The 18,035-nt window shown below is 40.9% G+C and overlaps 2 protein-coding genes across 2 annotated transcripts in view; both read right to left on the bottom strand.

Moving 5' to 3' along the window:
• Window positions 1–1,158: 1,158 nt before the first annotated feature.
• PSMA6 (proteasome 20S subunit alpha 6) lies at window positions 1,159–13,416 on the bottom strand. Its single transcript, XM_075103365.1, has 7 exons — window positions 13,097–13,416; window positions 8,672–8,766; window positions 7,838–7,919; window positions 7,427–7,582; window positions 5,319–5,497; window positions 3,047–3,141; window positions 1,159–1,367 (listed from the first exon to the last, which is right to left on the bottom strand). Exons 1-7 carry the CDS (start codon window positions 13,170–13,172, stop codon window positions 1,310–1,312), a joined length of 741 nt encoding a protein of 246 aa, XP_074959466.1. The 5' UTR covers window positions 13,173–13,416; the 3' UTR covers window positions 1,159–1,309.
• A 2,126-nt stretch (window positions 13,417–15,542) lies between these two features.
• Window positions 15,543–18,035, bottom strand: part of PRORP (protein only RNase P catalytic subunit) — a 53,081-nt gene continuing 50,588 nt past the window's right edge. The window contains exons 7-8 of the mRNA XM_075103348.1: window positions 17,659–17,854; window positions 15,543–15,947 (exon numbers count right to left, since the gene is read on the bottom strand). Of these exons, the coding sequence (XP_074959449.1) occupies window positions 15,816–15,947; window positions 17,659–17,854 (328 nt within the window). The 3' untranslated portion in view covers window positions 15,543–15,815. The remainder of the gene's footprint in view (window positions 15,948–17,658; window positions 17,855–18,035) is intronic.

Here is an 18,035-nt window from a genome sequence, read left to right as displayed (position 1 = left end):
TTGAAGGAGCAAGGGGAATTGCTTCCCAGAGACATTCTTGTCTATTGGCCCCACCCAGCCCCAATATTGTTTCTGGCACTGCTGAAAGCCTCAAAACCAGGTAGGTTACTGCCCTGGTTTTGGCTGGGGTAGAGTTAATTTTCTTCCTAGTAGCTGGTATAGTGCTGTGTTTTGGATTTAGTATGAGAATAATGTTGATAACAGACTGATGTTTTAATTGTTGCTCAGTAGTGCTTACACCAGTCAAGGACTTTTCAGCTCCCCATGCTCTGCCAGGTACACAAGAAGCCGGGAGGGGACACAGCCAGGAGAGCTGACCCAGACTGGCCAAAGGGAAATGCCATACCATGGGATGTCATATTCAGCATATAAAGCTGTGGGGAGTTGGCAGGGGGGCAGCAACCACTGCTCAGGGTCAGGCTGGGCATCGGTTGGTGGGTGGTGAGCAACTGCATTGTGCATCACTTGTTCTGTATATTCTTTTATCATGATTATTTTCTCTTCCTCTGCTGCCCTATTAAACTGTCTTTACCTCAACCCACAGGTGTTACTTCTTTTTTCCTGATTCTCTCCCCCCTCCCACTGGGGCGGAGTGAGCAAGCGGCCGCATGGCGCTTAGTTGCCAGCTGGGGTTAAACCATGACAGTGACAAACAGCCAAAATCCCAAAGTACACTGCATACAGAATCTGTTCCCCTAAATAAATGTTAGCTTCAGAGCTGTTTAATTGTCCATTAAATTTACTACCTGCACCCCAAACACATCAGTCTAAAGGAATGCACTGGGAATCGCAGCTCAAGTTTTTCCTTCAACTTTTGTCCTATATCCTCATATACACCTGAGCAAACATTAAGATCTTCTTAACTTCCCCACAGTTAAACCAGTAACGTTATAAGCCTTTCAACATTAGGGCAAGAAGAGAATACATGTAAATATAAGCATTATCTCAAGACACACACACACCATAATCTGATAGAAAACTTTACACTAGGTGCCAAATAGCTCAGATGAAAAATACAGCGTAGAGTATAAAATTTACCTTAAAAGACAACTAAAAGTCAAGCAATAATCACAGAAAACATTCAAAATCATCAAGCATTATGGTGAGAATTTCATAGAACTGAAAGTTTAAAAAATTACATTAAAAGGAGACACCAAGTATTTCAAAAACCTCTGTTTTATTTGTACAGAGTAAAATACAACATAAAGCAAACATTGTTTTCCACTCATAATCTAAAGCCATTAGCAAGTGTTTTCTTTGCACCAAATAACCTGGCCTGAAGCACAGGCAATGGAAATGGGAATGCTAATTAGTCTCTCTCTGCCAGAGCTACAAGGTGCACATCAATCTCTGCTTCTGTAAGGATCCTGAAAGAACAAAAAGAAATCTTTAATAGCTTAAATGATTCTTCCCCTTAACCTTCAATATTACAACCTAGTATCTACACAAGTAAGTTTTATACAATACATCCTTCAGCCCTTTAAAACCCTGCTGCCAGGGCCACAGGCCGACAATTCCAATTCTTTTTGTGTAATAGAAGAAGAATCAAAGGTGCTGGAGAGCAAAGAGGTAATAAATGGTAGGAAAAAGAACAGGTAATTCCTCATGAGTAACGTATTTTCAAGCTGGGACCTGGTGAGAAGAATGGGCATGGTAATTGGTATTATTACTCCAAGGGGGACACAGGTTTTCATAGCCTCCTCTCTCTGCTTGTTATCCATCCTTTCTGAAAAGGGCATAGGACTGGTCAATTAAGTTTGGCAGAAAGCTAACGCTTGACCCTTAGGCAGCAGTAGAGAAGGGGTAATGCAGCTCCTGCATGCTTTCTCAAAAATGCTGTGCTGTTCTGTTGTCCTGAACACACACCACCAAATGCAAACCACCCATCACCACCACATCAACTTTAAACACATTAGGAATCACTCAAAAGACTGCACCTGTAGGACCCAAAGGTTTGAAGCCTGTCTCCAGTCCCCACCTACCAAGCAGCTAGACTAAAGCAGCAGAGGACTGTTCTTTCCCACCTAGCTGTTCCTCTATTTTTTTTTTTTTAATAAAAAAAAGTAATGAAAGACTAAGGCAGAAATAACTGAACTCCTCTGCAGCAAGCCAGCCTTAACTAAATTTTGGGTAAGACATACCTAGAGGGTCCTTTCGCATTAAGAAAAAAGCCCCAAAACTTATTATCCCACATTTCATGCATACTTCCGCAGCTATACATTTTGATGTGAGAAGGCTGTCAAGGACACTGTATCTGATGTGAGGTATAGCCCTCAGCAGGAAGATTTCCAGGTGTTGTCCCGATAGACTGACCAAGTAACCCTGCTGCACACAGTGTGCTTGCTGCACTCGGATCCAGGCAGTAACCGGGGAGGGAGGAAATTGCAGGTGTCCTGCTTTCATGCTAGGTGGGAATGCAGTGTACTCAGAAAGTAAAGGTTCAGCCAGTTGCAAATCACTGCTATGACTTTTAAATCCAGGATCATTTTATCTTGTCAAATGTAAATAGAATATTTCAAATCATACAAATTAATAATCTATTAACTGGAGATGTTAAAAACTGCTGCAGTTGCAAGATGAGCTAGAGTCATTTAAAGATCCCATTTTGAAAAGGATTAAAAAAAAAAAGGGACTTGCAAAATTTTCACTAATATAGAACAGACTTTACTGTGTCAGTTGTGCTGACTATAATTTGTAAGTGAACTCCAGAGAAAATTTTTTATTCTTTTAAGAATGAAAAACCTTCTAGACCAGATGTAACTACATTTTAGTCATCACATAAAGCAATACCCTTTTAAGAAACAAAAGACAACACTTTTCTCTACCGGATCCCTTAAAATGTCAAATATTTAAAATTGTGTTAACATATTTTTTACAGTGCCTTTTACCCCTACACATTTTGAAGAGTTACAAATAAAAACAAAACTCCAAAACTTCCAACTTCTGACACTTACTCTTTTCCTCAATTTCCCATTACATAAGAAGTTAAAACTAATCACACATACCCAGAGAAACACACCAAGTTTTATCAACACTGATCACTTACCTGAATTTAGGATTTTCCACTGTAACTACACCAACTTCAATTTCTGAAGGTTTGAAATCAATGGATAGTACAGTAGACAGGCATGTTATTGCTGTCTGAAAGATGACAAAACCCCCTATCATTAAACAGCACTAAGGCTTTTTTTTTTTTTTAAATAGACATATAGCATTAACAACTACCCTTCCTTCCAGTTTTAAGCTATTTCCTTCCACCTCAAAACTTCAGCTGAAAAGTTTCAAATACTTTCCCCTTCTTACAGAATACAGTTCCTTTCTGGTCCTCTCCTTAAAAAACCCAATCTACAAAACCCAAAGGGACATGTCATATCTGTAGCAGAAAAAAACCACAACAAAACCAAAACTTTTTATCATACAAAGATTAAAACCCCAGGTCCCAAGGACAGAACACGTTTCATTAGTGGCAAATCATCATTACAGTCCAAGGTTACTCAAAGTACATGTCAATTGCATAGCTTCCATTTTGGCTTTTCTTCTGGTAATTATGTTAGCTGTTTTTAAAAGCTGCATTTCATGGCTTAACTTATTTTTTTTCCACGCTAATCATCACCTGTTTTAAAAGGTGTTCTTTGCAACCTCACTCATACTTAACCCTGCAGTAGGGTCATAAAGATGCTAAAGATGTATTCATAAAATGATGACTGAGCACAAAAAGAAGTTCCATAAAGCAGCTATGTAGCCAGATGCTTATCAAATCAGTTATTCAGGCATGCTGGCCTTTAATTCTGATCAGTAATTTGTTAGGAAATGCAGAACTCCAGACAAGACTTTTCTGAAGTTTATTTTCAATATGGTGAAAATACACTGATAATGCAATAAATCTGTAAGACTACAGATGGCTTATCAGGAGACTGCCAGGTTTTTTAAAAAAACAAAAACCCGAACAACAAAACCCCCAAAACTCTCATCCACGGAGCATCATGTCTAACACACCACAAGCTTTAAAAAAAAAAAAAAAAGGCAGAAAACGCTCTTTTTTTGTGTGTGTAGAGCATCATGTTTGTGATCCTTGCATTTGCTTGACAGACTTGCTTCTGCCCATCACTGCTGACTTTTAGAGCAGCAGTCTCTGATCTACATTCACAATCTCAGCAGTTTAACAAAGACAACAAAAAGGTATAGAAGCGCATCCGGGAGCTGACTGGCAGATTAGTTACCAATTAAGTATTTGCATGATACCATATAAATTTTATTAATTAAAAACAAGAATATGAAAGATTGTTTCATCTACCTCCAACTGCTCAACTAAGAGACATGCACAGTGTAATCAAGCAGTGACAGAAAAATACACTTAATGTAAAAATTATTTAGCCAGGATAAAAAAAAGGGTCTCTGAGGGAATTTCAAATACATTCAATTTCAGTATGCTATGATTGTTCAACTCTCTCGGGGTCTAATCTTTAAAGGAACACATATTAAGGAAATCAGTACTTATTAAGATACACATAAAACTCAAGAATTTATGCTGAAGAACTTTCCATTTAAATGGTACTTTCACAGTAATGTAGACTTCAGAAGTAATTTAGCTGAAGGTCTGAATCTGCACAGCATTCACATGGATCTTAGTACAATACTCTGTTTAATCTTAGAGGGGGATCAATTGCTTAGGTTATTATTCCTCATTTCAACTGCTGATCTTGTGATGCAGGAAACACAACGTTACGAGAAAAGAACAAGGCCTGGCAGGAGAAACAGGTGGGCCATGGAGAGGACTGTTTAGGCACATCTCTACAGTGCAAGTGAAAAAGTAGGGAAGATTACAGAGTAAGTTCATTGACGTAGTCTATAAATAGGATACATTTTTATAATAGGCCTTGAACAACAATTTTCACACGTAACAACTGCGTTATATTTACGAAACTGACAGACAAGCACTACCCCATCCTGTTTGAAATGGTTTTTAACAAGAAGATTGTTGTAAGTGCCACTAAAAGAAAATTGTACTGGTATCCTCAGAATCAAGCACTGTAGTAACCAACCACCAGCTGCAGTGGGAGTCCTACAATTATAAATTCTGCTTCAGCTAATGTAAAGCAGAAAAAGCAGATAAGATGACCACTTAAACACTTGCAAAATAAAACAATTTTCTCATTGGAATAACTATACTTGCTCTGGCAGCTGTACTTGCTCTGGCAGCAATACAGAACTGTAAGAAAACAGGAAATGCCCAACTGCGTTCCTTTATATCACAGGCCTACATACACCGTATCATTAAAAATACTTTAACAAGTCTTTATTTCCCTCTGCTGGCCTACCTCTACTGTTTGTTCGTATGTCCAATCAAATTTCTTCTTTACTTTCTTTTCAAGAAAACTGGTTGACTCTGTCTGTTTAACTCCTGCAGCTGTGGCCTTGAATCCACAATAGTAACCTGCCGGATCACACTTGTATACCTGAGGGCCGTGTTCTTCATCAATACCAATCAAAATCATACCTTGAAGAGAAAATTTGTTTATTTACTTCTTTCCCCAGTTTTAGCAATTTCATTCAACTCAATGAACAGAACAGAATAGATACTCCTCTCCCATAAAACACGTGCATGCACAGCAGTACGTTTTTGGGAACCAGTCCAATACCTAGAGCTGTGATTTCCTCTTTCTCTCTAATTTGTAATTTCTTACCAGCATCTCATTACCAGATGCACAACTCAATTTAGTGCAAACTAGATTTCTATCATTCCCAAAGAAGGCTACTTGCTAAACAAAGAAACATTTTTGCTATGCTCAGTGTGTGGAGAACCACAAAGTCAGGAAATACAAAAGTTTAATCCCCATACAGTTACCCCAGCCACAGTTCATTTCCTGTGTATTTTATGGCACTTTAAAGGTGTAAACAATAGTTCTATTAACATGTGCCTTTTACCAGAAAGCAAATCTACAAATACATTGAAATTAATGGAAATATTAAAAAAAAAAATAAAATCAACTTTACATTTCTCAACTGCAATCCTGAAAAGCACTACATTACATCTTTTCCTCTTTTAAGGAAAAAAAACATCTGAAATGAAACGTGGAAGTATCAGAACACAAAACTGAGTCTTTGAAGATCATTTGACTAAATGCTTTAAAGCTGGACAGACTTCAAGTAACACAAACTAGTCACATCACTGAAATGCATCTATGTTCACCCACACTTCTAGATTTACTGTCGTATAATCGCAATGTATATATTAAAAATAACTCGAAAGCAATACCTACCAAAAAAAAAAAAATAATCCCCAAAACAGAACAGGATCAAGGTTTTCTCCATACACTTGTGTAACTTTTAACTGGTGGTTGTAGCTGATAAGCTTCTGAGCAGCTATTATTACAACAGAAAAAAAATTTCCCATCATCTCTTCAGAAAAATGGGTAAGGGAAGTTAAGAAAAATTCATTTTTATTCATGAATTAAAAAAAAATAATCACTTTCCAGTAGTATCAAGGCATGGGAAATGCCAAGGGAAGAAAGAAATAATCATTCCTGAACATTACAAGCATGGGAAAATCGCCCCATCATGGAAACTGTGGTGCAACCCTCAATGCTACTGCTTTAGTGAGAAGTGCTAGTGTCTACTATGATTACGAGAAGTGATTCATCAATTCTGAAACTATTCTTCTTAAAAGAAAAAAAAAACCCCAAGCAAACAAAAAGAAACCCAGACAGAATGTTTAATGAAAAAGTAATTGAGGAAACATTAAGTCTTTTATCTCAGTTCCCGGACAGCCTAACAGTACAGTTGTAATTTGCTCACAGCCAAATATAAGAGAAAAAAACAAGTCAGAACCAACCTCAGAACACAGAGGTGACCAGGAGTATCTACAAAAAACAACTTTACACACTTTTTTATTTTTTTTAACTTAAGCTACATTTGCTGTTACAAGAGTGGTGTAGAAATACTTGCAACTGAAATATTTAAGCGCTTCTTCTCTACATTACATATATCATGGTTAAGAGCAAAAATTATGCAGATTTTTGTCCTATACATACTACTTAGATAAAAAAACCACAAGATCTGCACAAGCATAATTGCACTCTCCCTATGTCTGTTTTAACAGTGGTATTTACGCAGACACAGGTCAAAAGAGCATCTCCCATTCACAGACAACACCGTGCATTGCAAACAGACTAGGCCCCAAAAACTTAGGTGAAATAGTATCACACGTTTTAAAGAGGCTAGTTCATTTACCCCAGTTCAAACCCTGAGCCAATGGTAAAATCATGGCCCAATTCAAGACTTCCAACACTGCTCTTTCATTTGGCTCTTTCTCTTTCAGTTGCAACCATATCTCACACAATTTGAAAATGGATGAGAATTTCTTATACTTGAAGTTGGCAAGCTTAGACAATAAACAGAAAAGATTAACTTCATGCACTGTACTTACAGCAACCAAGAGGCCTCATTTCAGCATTTTGCGTATAGACCTGAGAAATATCTGCAATCCTTTTACACAGCATATCCACAGGGATGTCATAGCCATACTTGTACTTCCAGTTAGCAGCTTCATAGCGGGCTCTCTGCACCTGGGATCTGCTGTCAGCTAGACAGAAAGAACTAATATTAATTTCACTGAACGTGTACCATGTTTTCCTGGCATTGCTTGAGAATGCAAATTCCAGGCCCAACTTTAAGTTGTCTTTAAATATACACATCAGAACTAGACAAGTTCTCCAAAAGCAGACTGAGTGGGACAAATCTCCCAGAGCACTTATTTGTTTTATCTGATGCAAAGATAGTGAACTACATGAAAAATCTGACACACTTCACATACTTAAGACGACGGTGAATTAAATACCTGTCATTCCTGTCATCACACAGCCAATATTTTCAGTAATTTTGAATAAATGAGTCACTGTGTTGGAATCCAGTAACTTGTCCTAAAAAGGAAATAGAAATATTCTAATAGAAAACACTGTCCTTCAAGTACAAAAAACCCAAAAGACAGACTCTGGGTGCTTTGGTATCTACAGAAGAGCCCAAAGAATCAATTACCAGCTGAAAATTGTCTTTCAGGCTTTCCATGGTTTACTGCTAAAGGCATGCAAAGGAAGATGTAGGAGAATAGGGAAGATAAACTGAAATACCTGGAAAAGGATGGCAGCTAGAGCATGACCAACATTAAAGTCCTTTTCCCTCTGATGAAACTTTGAGAACACACATACAAAAACTTGTGCTCTTATTGCATGCTGCCCTTCAAACGCAAGGGTTTTCCCCCTTTGTCAACAAATACATCACTGCTGTGCTGAAACACTCAGGAAAATCTGTCCCGCATGCTATTGGTATAACATTTTCTGAGTAGGAATTAAAGAAATCACGAAACTGACTGTGGGCAACTCAGCCCTTACAAGCCAGAGTAATGTGCGCATGCTAAAGTACAGCAGGACCAGCCTTGTATTTTAGCTTTATCCTTTCAACAACTACCGAGAAACCCAATATTACAGTACTTGGTGAAGAAACGTACAAATGAGCACTAGAAGGAGCTAGAACTTGTAATAAGCAGAATCAGAGTAAGATATTCAAACAGCAATATATGTCAATGCTAATAAATGTAACAACATTGTGGCAGAGTCTCACCCCCACCTTTTTTCTCATCTCCTTCCAGCCTCTCCCTCAAAAACTGACTACTTACAGGTACTTTCTTCTGTGTTACAATTACTGCAGAATCTTTCCCACGAACAGCTACAGATGTAAGCCCGCCTTGGTTTATGGCCTTAAAAGCATATTCTAGAAAAATACATAAAAGTTAAAACAATGTTAGAGATATTGGTACGAATAACTCTGACACACCTCCCCTCAATGCAGAAATCTCACCAAATCTCACCAAATCCTGGCCTTTTCAATACCTTAATATTTGTGCAATACATGCAATATGCAATAAATGTCTTTAAGGTCTTTAGTACAATGCATACAAGAACTTTCTGATGAGAATTAAGTCATTGACTCTCTGCACAAAAGCACTTTTGGTTCCTAAACCAGGAAATCACTGCTTCTTTCAAATACTTCTACTAATATGCCTTTTTGTTCCGTTAGAATGCTTAACAGCAACAGAATTTGTTTTAAAACAAGAAGACTGTTCTGCACTTGACCAAAACAGCCCAACCTTAATCTACAGTAACGGTAAATCCTTAAATAAGATTTTTTTAGCACGCAGAAGTTTAGTATGTCAAGCATTATCATCACTGCAAGGATATAATTTTCTTTTGTAGATTTTAACTGATACAGACGAAAACTGAAATAATGGACCAGGCACAGAAGATGGGTTTTAACTTTACTATCACATTTTCTGACTTGACATTCAAACACTGTGCTTTTATTAACTTTTAAAAATTAAACCTATGCACATGCCAACTAAACAGAAATATTCAGATAAATGTCATGGATTAAGGTTTACCTGACATGATCCATGAAATAAACTTCCTCTGATCAATGGTTCCAAAAGCCTGAAGAACAACAGCTTTAAAAATCTTTTATGTTGATGAATTTGTTGTTAGCTATGTGATTAAGACTGGAATTTAGAAAAACTATCTTCTAAAATAATAGGAGCATGAAACTCAGCTGTTTTAAAAGCCGTATTCAAATCTACAGAAGAGACTGCACAACAGGAGATGAATAATCTGAAAATGAAAACACACATCTTGCAATACCAGGACCTTCATGTCCAATCTGCTCAGTCAGTGCCGTGGAAGGGCTGATTGCCATGTATTTATGGCACCTTATTTATTACTCTCAGGCACCAGAGCATTTACTGGTTACCCTAACATGCCTTAAACAATGTTCCCTCTTTCCCTCTGCTAGATGAACAACTCCGCTCACCTCTTCACTCACCTTCCCAGGGATGATCAGTGCTAGCCTGCAGCAAAGCACAGATCCCAGTGAGGCATGAACTAGCACTGTCCACAAACTGGTCATGTTTGAAGGCCCAGGGCAGGGCTCTGCAACACTTCTTAATTTATGTGTACAAATACCTGAAGGGAGGGTGTAAAGAAGATGGACAGAGCCAGGCTCTTTTCAGTGGTGCCCAGTGACAGGACCAGAGGCAACAAGCACAAAATGAAACACAGAGGGTCCATCTGAACATCAGGAACACACTTTTGCACTGTGAGGGCAACTGAGCACTGGCACAAGTCCCCAGAGGGGTTGTGGAGTCTCCATCCATGTTGATATTCAAAAGCTGCCTGGATGTGGTCCTGGGCAACCCAGCTCTAGATGGCCCTGCTTGAGCAGGGAGTTGGACCAGATGACCTCCAGAGGTTCCTTCCAACCTCAACTGTTCTGTGACATTTAGGCAGGAAGAATAGGTGCCTTTGCAAACTTTTTTCTCACAAGTAATGACAAGCAGTCTCGCTGAACAGCAGTCTCTTCTCACCCTGTTCCTATCACTACCTGCAATACTCAGTTTTCAAAGAGGCAAGCCAAAAGGCCTCTTACAGTCCAGAAAATCCAAATACATATATTGGTAGTGGTGTTTAAGTCTGTTTTCTGCTATGCAAGTATTTCAGTAGTACTGCACACCCATTCTTTCTGAAAGCAGTAGTCCCTTGCTGTTCTCTAAATATGTCAGAACAACCAGATATTTCAACATACTAATTTTCTTCACCTCCCAAAATTCCACTTAGGTGACACATCACTTTTCAAGACTGGAACTAATAGGTGGCAAGACAACACTGATACTCTGAAGGATTTTAACCACAGCAACAAGAAATATAGATGAAATAACTGTTACTCTTCTAATATGATATTCCTTCAAAGGTACATGAGCTTTTTGAGCTTCAGAAGCAGAAGACAGATCTATGTCAAAGCACAGGCATTTCAGTCCAATACCGCTATGCTGGAAATCTCAGTGTTTCCAGAAAACCGTTGAGAAAAAACCTCAAGCCTACTGGCAGCCTTAAAGCAACACATGTCCATGCCCATCCTTGGCAGCACATGGACAAGGATGTATAGGATTCAAAAAGAATAAACAAAAGAACGAACAAAGCTACATCTGGATATTTGTCCACAAGCAAACATGAGCTTTCTGCCCATGGTGTGGCTAGATGCTGGCCAACAGAGACACCAGTGTGGCACCACGCCTGAGTTTTCAGCGTGGCTGCAGGCAGAGTGAGCTCATACTTGCTTCAAGTTACATACACACACCTACGTATTTTATTTCCCATAGCATACAGGTACTCAAAATTATCTTTAAGACGGCTTCAGGCTGTGCGCAGATGCTCTCAAATACACATGCAGATACTTGCTTCTAAGACATAGGTAAAAGATATGGAGGTACTGCACATTTCTCACACATTAATCTAATGGTTGGCTATACCCAGGAGGTACAAAATCAAGGCTGTTTCCTCTTTGCTACAGGACGCAGAAACCATTCCCAGCAAGTAGAACTGCAACAGAGAAACAGCCAGAAAGGTGACGCAGACCAACCAGCTTGTTCTAATGGCAATGGAAGGTCAGAGCCCATGACTCTTCCATCACAGAGCCACTGACACCCTGCATGAGGAAATGCTGCCCCTACCACCCATACATAGAAGGCTTACTATGCAAGCTGCATACAAGCCTTATACACGTTCCACATAAGACATCACCTGTACGTAGGTATCTAGTACGGGTAACTTTCTATCTGTGTATAGACACCTACACATGGACACTTTCCTAGGCGTGCCTTGGAAAAAGAACTGCTTGACACTGGCCCGCCTACCCACGAGGCCTATTCCACATAGCCTTCTTCCTGAGAAAAACTCAAGGGCAGACACAAATGAAACTACTGGCTACCATGGACAATTCATGCTATCTGGTCCCAGCAGCCTTCTTCCCTGGGGAACAGATGGATGCATGGACATGCCACGCAACACGTGCAGTGAAGCCACTGCAGCTGGGGAAGAGGCACTAAGCTCCAGTGGAAGATGGCATCAGGATGATGCTGCCGAAACAATTCATCTGGCCCTGTTGTGAGGATCCTTCAGGAGCACTCTCAATGAACTGTCCTGCCGGACTGTGAGCTGACTATGCTGTTGGAATATTCTGCAGAAGGGGCACTATGAGGCTTTTCTGCAGAATCTGGTGCACTGTAAAAACAAGAATAAAACATTCCGTGGCCTACAGAAAACAATGAAGCTAGGCTATAGCTTAATTACAGAACAGTTTAGTAGGACCTGTAGCAAGAGGACAAGGGATAAAGGTTTTACACCAAAAGAGGATAGATTCAGACTAGATATAAGGAAAACTTTTTTTACAATGAGGATGGTGAAACTCTAGAACAGGTTGCCCAGAGATGTAGATGCCCTACCCCTGGAAACATTCAAGGTCAGGTTGGATGGGGCTCTGAACAACCTGATCTAGTTGAAGATGTCTCTGCTCACTGCAGGGAGGCTGGACTAGATGACCTTTAAAGGTCCCTCCCAACCCCAACTATTCTGTGATTCCAAGCGTGGAAATAAAAGACGGTTGCTGCTGTCTCACAGGCCATGACATACAGAACACATGGCATTCAGGTCTAACAAGACAGACCGGAGGTTACCTCCAAACACCGGCTTTGTTACTCTGGCACGCAGTGTTTGAGGAGGTTCAAGTCCCATTTCAAACAGCTATTGCAGTTCTGAGATCGCAAAGCACAACGCTCACAGCCCAGGCACGATGAACTGAAAGATGCTTTGTGGGGAATAAACAGGTTCTACATAACTGTTAGCGTGGGCTTCGAACACCTGAAATCCAGCACCGTGGAGCCCCCGGAGGTGCCTCCCCGCGGCAGGGGACACTCGAGAGGGCCCGCCCTGCCCTAAGCCTATCCTCATCTCAGGCGGGGACCCCACTCCCAAGCCCCCGCGCCGGCGGGACCGGGGCCGCGGCGGCTCTTCCCCGCAGGCCACGGGACCAGGCGGGAGACCGAGGCTCCCCAACCCGGGGAGGCGCCCCGTTCCCCCACGCAAAGGCAGCTGGGCTCGGCGGAGGCGCTCCGCGGTGGCTGCAGCCCCGCTCGGCGGGGAGCGGCGGAGACGGCGCGGGCAGGCCGGGCCCGTGACGGGGCAATTCAGCGCCAGCATCGCCGGGGCCGGACACCCACCGACTTGGTAGAGGCGGCCCTCGGGCGAGAAGATGGTGATGTGGCGGTCGAAGCCGGCGCTGGAGCCTCGGGACATGGCGGGGGCGCGGCGCGCGGCTCACAGCGTGCAGGGCCCCGCCGCCTCCCCAGACACGGCACGGCACGGCACGGCACAGCGGAGCGCTTCCGGGGTACGGGTCCCGCGCAGGCGCCCAAGCGCACACAGCTCGCGCACCGTCACCTCCGCCTCCACCACTACGCATGCCCAAGAGCGGCGGCCCTTCTTCCCCCGGCCGCCACCCCTCTGCCGAGAATGCGCGCTGGGGCGGCCGCGCGCGCCCGGAGTGCGCAGGCGCCGCTCGCCGCCGGCGCGCAGGTCCTTTGGCGGCGTGTCGCCTACACGGTGAGCGAGATGCGAGGCCTTTGCAACAGGGCGTTAAAGCAGCGGGGCTGACGGCCTGCGCGCCGCGGCTGCGTCGCGGAAAGGCGGGTGGAGGCCGCGGGTCGGCGAGCGGGGGCGCATCAAATGACATGGTTCGTGGAAAACCTCAAACCGTGCTGGGGGCGCGTTAGGGAATGCGCACGGAAATACCAGAAAACTGGAGAAAAACATGGCCGTGAGCTGTACAGACGGCCAGGAAAACAAAACCTCTCTTAATTTTCTAAACAAAACATTTTCACGTGTTCAGTGAGTAGACTTTTAAAACAAAGAAATACCTTGACCTCAAAAAAGGTATTTAAAATACTCGTAATGAGTAACTGTTGCCACAGCTGCGTTATAATGTGATGTTTAAAAGGCTTTTTATCAGTGTCCAGTACAAAGGGAAATTCCCCGAATTTAAACGCATGAGTATCTGCTCTTTTTGCCTTTCAAGCATCTTGGATTTCCCCTACTCTTTGCGGGAAGGCTTTCTTTTAAAGTCCATCATTAAAAGGGTTGGAAAAGCTGTGTTTTGGTATCCACACCTCTGTTTTAAAAGAGTATTATTAGGTGAGCTTGCTCTTTGCTGAAATAGCAGATTACAGGTGCATTTTTGTGTACGCCATACATTAAAAGTCTGCTTTCTTGAATTTTTTTTATATACTTTCCCTTGCTTATTAATACTATGGGAGAATAAAACATCTGGCTACATATTACAAGAGACAAGAGCGTGTCCACTTCATTAGGGAAGCACTTTGTGGGCAGACATGAAATGCTGAAAGCTGTGCTGCAAGCTCTGGAACACAGAGAATGAGAGAACACAAGGTCTTGGCTGGGTCAGACGCAGAGCCTGGCTAGTCCTGTGCCGCGTCTCCAACTGTGGCCAGAAGCAGGTGCCCAAGGTAAAGTATTCGGACTACAGAGAGCCTTTAATGATACACTCTCTGAGTCCTCTTCCAGCGTCCAGCCCTCTGAAGGGACTTCCCAAGGCACAGATCGTGTCTGGTTATTTAACAGCCCTTGCTGGTCTCCCCTTGAACTCATGTGAACCTCTTGCATCCATGACATGCCGCGGCAAAGAGTTGCTCAGCACAGCGACGCGTTGTGCGGTTTCACCTGAAACCTCACCTTTTATCTGAACCTTCTATCTGCCAGCACCATTTGATGCTGCTTTTGTACTGGAAGAGACAGCAAGCAATCGATCCCTGTGCATCCCCTCCACAACACTGATGATTCTTACAACCTCCGTGTCTCTTAAGACCTCTGTTCCTCCTGGCTGAGGATTCCTGCCCTCACGGTCCTTCCATGTACAAAGCCATCCCGCTCTCTAACACTGGAGTTTAATGCCAGATTTTTTTTCCCTTGAGGAAAAGGGGACAGGGAAATGGAAGTATTTACCAAGCATTCAGCCAGATTGCCAAAAAGTAACTGAGAAAATACTTAAGTGTTTGGAATCAAAGATTCAGTATTTGACTTAGACCAAAGAAAGAGTAATAGCTGCTCAAAACCATGCACGTGATGGAGTCATCCAATGTGGACTTACAGTAGATCTATACAAAATTCAATTTTGTCCTATTACTGCCTGTAAGAAATTCTAGTTATGTTAAATTTTTGTTGAGAAAATGCAGGCACTGCCATAAGCAAACTCTTCCAGTGACACGAAATCCTGCAGAAGCAGCAAATTTAAGAGTGTGAAAGAGCCACATGATATCCCACTCATTGTTCCCTAATTCTTCCAATCAAAATCTTAACATGTTGCTACAACAAATCTTTTGCATTATATGTGATAAAATTATTCTAATTCTAGTTACTGTTAGGAAGTATTAAGGCTATGTGTGTCTGTAAAATGGTAAACATACCATTTGGCCCCATTGGCTCCATTTGTTGGCTACAGACATTGTGCGACACTGTTGCAAGGTCAGCCGTCCCCATTTTGAAGTTACTTTGGAAGTTCTGCTTAATTTCTTTGAAGTACAGAGTTTATGAATTTCAGTGTCAATGAAAAGCTTGAGAAAAAAAAAAAGATTAAAAAAATACAACCTGAAATTCCAAGAGGGAAAAACAAGTTTTAATTCAAATCACATTGAGAGGCTACAGAAGTCGTGTGTAAAGGTGGAAATAATGGACCTAATTCATCCCTGCGGGACCACCATTGATGTTAACAGATTTACTGCAGGAATGATTTTGACAAAATGCAGTTATTGAGTTTTCTTTAGTTATAGGCCTCACACATTAATCCCATAATTGTATTGCTGAGTTCTCCTAGTCAGCAACAGTGATTAGAAAAAAAGGCAGCTTCAGCTTTTGCAATTACATTCTTCATCCTTTCTGTTGAATGCAGAGCCATTTTCTTGGTACTTCATATGAATATTTTTTCTCAAAAATTTCTTTATAGGGGATATGCCATGTATCACCTGTAGTCTGTACCACACAGTCATAACAGAACGCAGGCTGTTGGATAAAGACAGATAACAAGATTTTTTTAGTCTTTACAGAATATATTAGTAAAATACCAGTTACAGGGAGTTATAACTTCCAACACTTACCTTAGATATCTCCATAGATTCATCTCTATAGCAACTCTCATTTACTTCCTTACACCAAAAAAATTCTAAATTTCAGTACTGGAGGAAAAACTAAGACATCTTTTTGTATTTTGTGGTCTAGGAGTGATTATAAATGGTTAAAATTCTGTCTTCAATCTCCACCAGATAATAACAATTTGAACATAATGCATTCAATTTCCAGAAATAGCAAAATGATTGTTTTCCTCTTTGGTTAAATGAAATCATATGAGAATTAACTCAGGATGTGGAGTTTATAGGCTTGAACTGATAGGATTTAATTACATTAATGACATCTTGTGCTTGCTCTTCCAGTGTACCTCTTTACAGAACTGACTTGTTCTGTGCTGAGGAGGATGTAAGAAAAGGATTTATCACTAACACTTTCAAAGAGCATCTAGTCGAACAATTATAATAAACTATTTTTCTGATCTATTATGTTACAGGTATACTAACTCAACATATATAACACAAATACAAAAGAAACATTACTGGTTGGCAATTACGGTTCTCAGAACATACTATCACTCTGTATGTATAATCTTAGAAGTCTGCTTTCCATGACAGCTTCCAGAATAACCTAGAAGACAGCTATGACTGGGAATATCAATCATCCAAATCACTTCTAAGGGAATTAAGATGTGAAAGTTACTAGCCCTTTTGTACAAAAGAAAGAAACAAGGTGTAGCTAAAGCTGTGATACTCGGGTAACCCTACATTCAGTATTTGGTTCCATAAAAATAAATGTATATATGGCAACATTGAATGAAAGGCTGTCGTTCTTATAAGACTGTATCTCTATGGTCTGTTTGTAATGATTAATATTATTTTGCAATTTTAACCAGAGCAGCAAGAAAATAAATCTGCATAGGCGCAGCATTCCTTTAAGTAGGCAATAACAATGCAGAAGGACCAGATAACAAAACACTGCATGATACGGAACGTCATGTGATGAATTTTTCCCTAGAAAAATCTTAAAACAGCTGCACTCCTGTTAATGTACTGTTCGTGGCCCACAAGGATGCATGTCTCCTAGACAATAACAGTAGTATTCTGCTATAAGATGATATTATGCTTGGAAGACTGTAATTTCCACAGCTGAATACTGACTATAAACCTGACTGTTCTGGGCTTTCCTTCATGAAACTTTATACATATGTTAGGCTAATATTACAGTGAATACTGAAATACCTGTGTTTTCCTGCTTCTTTAATATGAAGATGAAAGAAATTCTGTTCTAGAGTTAGAAGCATGGTATTTTATAATAGCACCACAGAGGAGAATAAGGTATTTCAAAGTTTAAAATAAATGAAAAAATATTTGCACTTACGTTTTACAGAAATTGAAAGATTTGTATACACAAATGCACATTTACATTTTAAACATTTAGGCAGCATTTCTTGTCCTTTTGACAGTTTTCATGTTTGTGGCATGCTTTGTGGATACAGTGGATTTTCATTAAGCATGGGAGTTTTGAGTCCATTAGTACAAGTCAATTTATTAGACTCCAACAAGAATCTTTTTGCTTCCAGAGTTTAAAATTTTGTATCTTTAATGAATATGTTCTGTGCGCTTTCTGATTTCAGCAGAAAACTTACCAAGAACTTTATACGCTTTCCTTCTACAGAAGGGGAAAACGCTATTTGGTGTCCACGCTGCCACTTCCGGAACAGATGACGCGTCAGGCTGTCAGAAAGACAAGCCTTGTGATCCCGGAGGAAGTCTCTAGTAACAAACTTGCAGTGCTTGCCTGATCGAAGAGTGGCATATAACAAGAAGGCATCATCTTCAGAGCTTAACAAACAAATGGAAAAGGCAGATATCATTCACAAGGCAGTAAGTGGTTGCAGGAAATAAATCAAACGCTGATCTGAGATTTATTCATCAGCAACACTGAAAATTCCCATCACTACTCTAGTTTCCTGGTAAAAAAAAGACCTTTGCTTACCACAGGGCACCAAAAGTTAGAGTGCAA

This window comes from Phalacrocorax aristotelis, chromosome 9, assembly GCF_949628215.1.
Source record: "Phalacrocorax aristotelis chromosome 9, bGulAri2.1, whole genome shotgun sequence".
NCBI lineage: Eukaryota > Metazoa > Chordata > Aves > Suliformes > Phalacrocoracidae > Phalacrocorax > Phalacrocorax aristotelis.
The sequence above is the reverse complement of the archived record's forward strand: the minus strand, read 5'-3'. Positions and strand labels throughout refer to the sequence as shown.

Bases quoted from the DNA above. Each gene is read 5' to 3' on its own strand.
- PSMA6 (XM_075103365.1), bottom strand. From the start codon at position 13,172: ATGTCCCGAGGCTCCAGCGCCGGCTTCGACCGCCACATCACCATCTTC. The intron at 5,498-7,426 runs GTAAGTACAGTG...TTTCTCTTCAAG, and splicing joins AATGAGGCCTCTTGGTTGCT to GTATGATTTTGATTGGTATT. The intron at 3,142-5,318 runs GTAGGCCAGCAG...GTCATCTTTCAG, and splicing joins CATACGAACAAACAGTAGAG to ACAGCAATAACATGCCTGTC.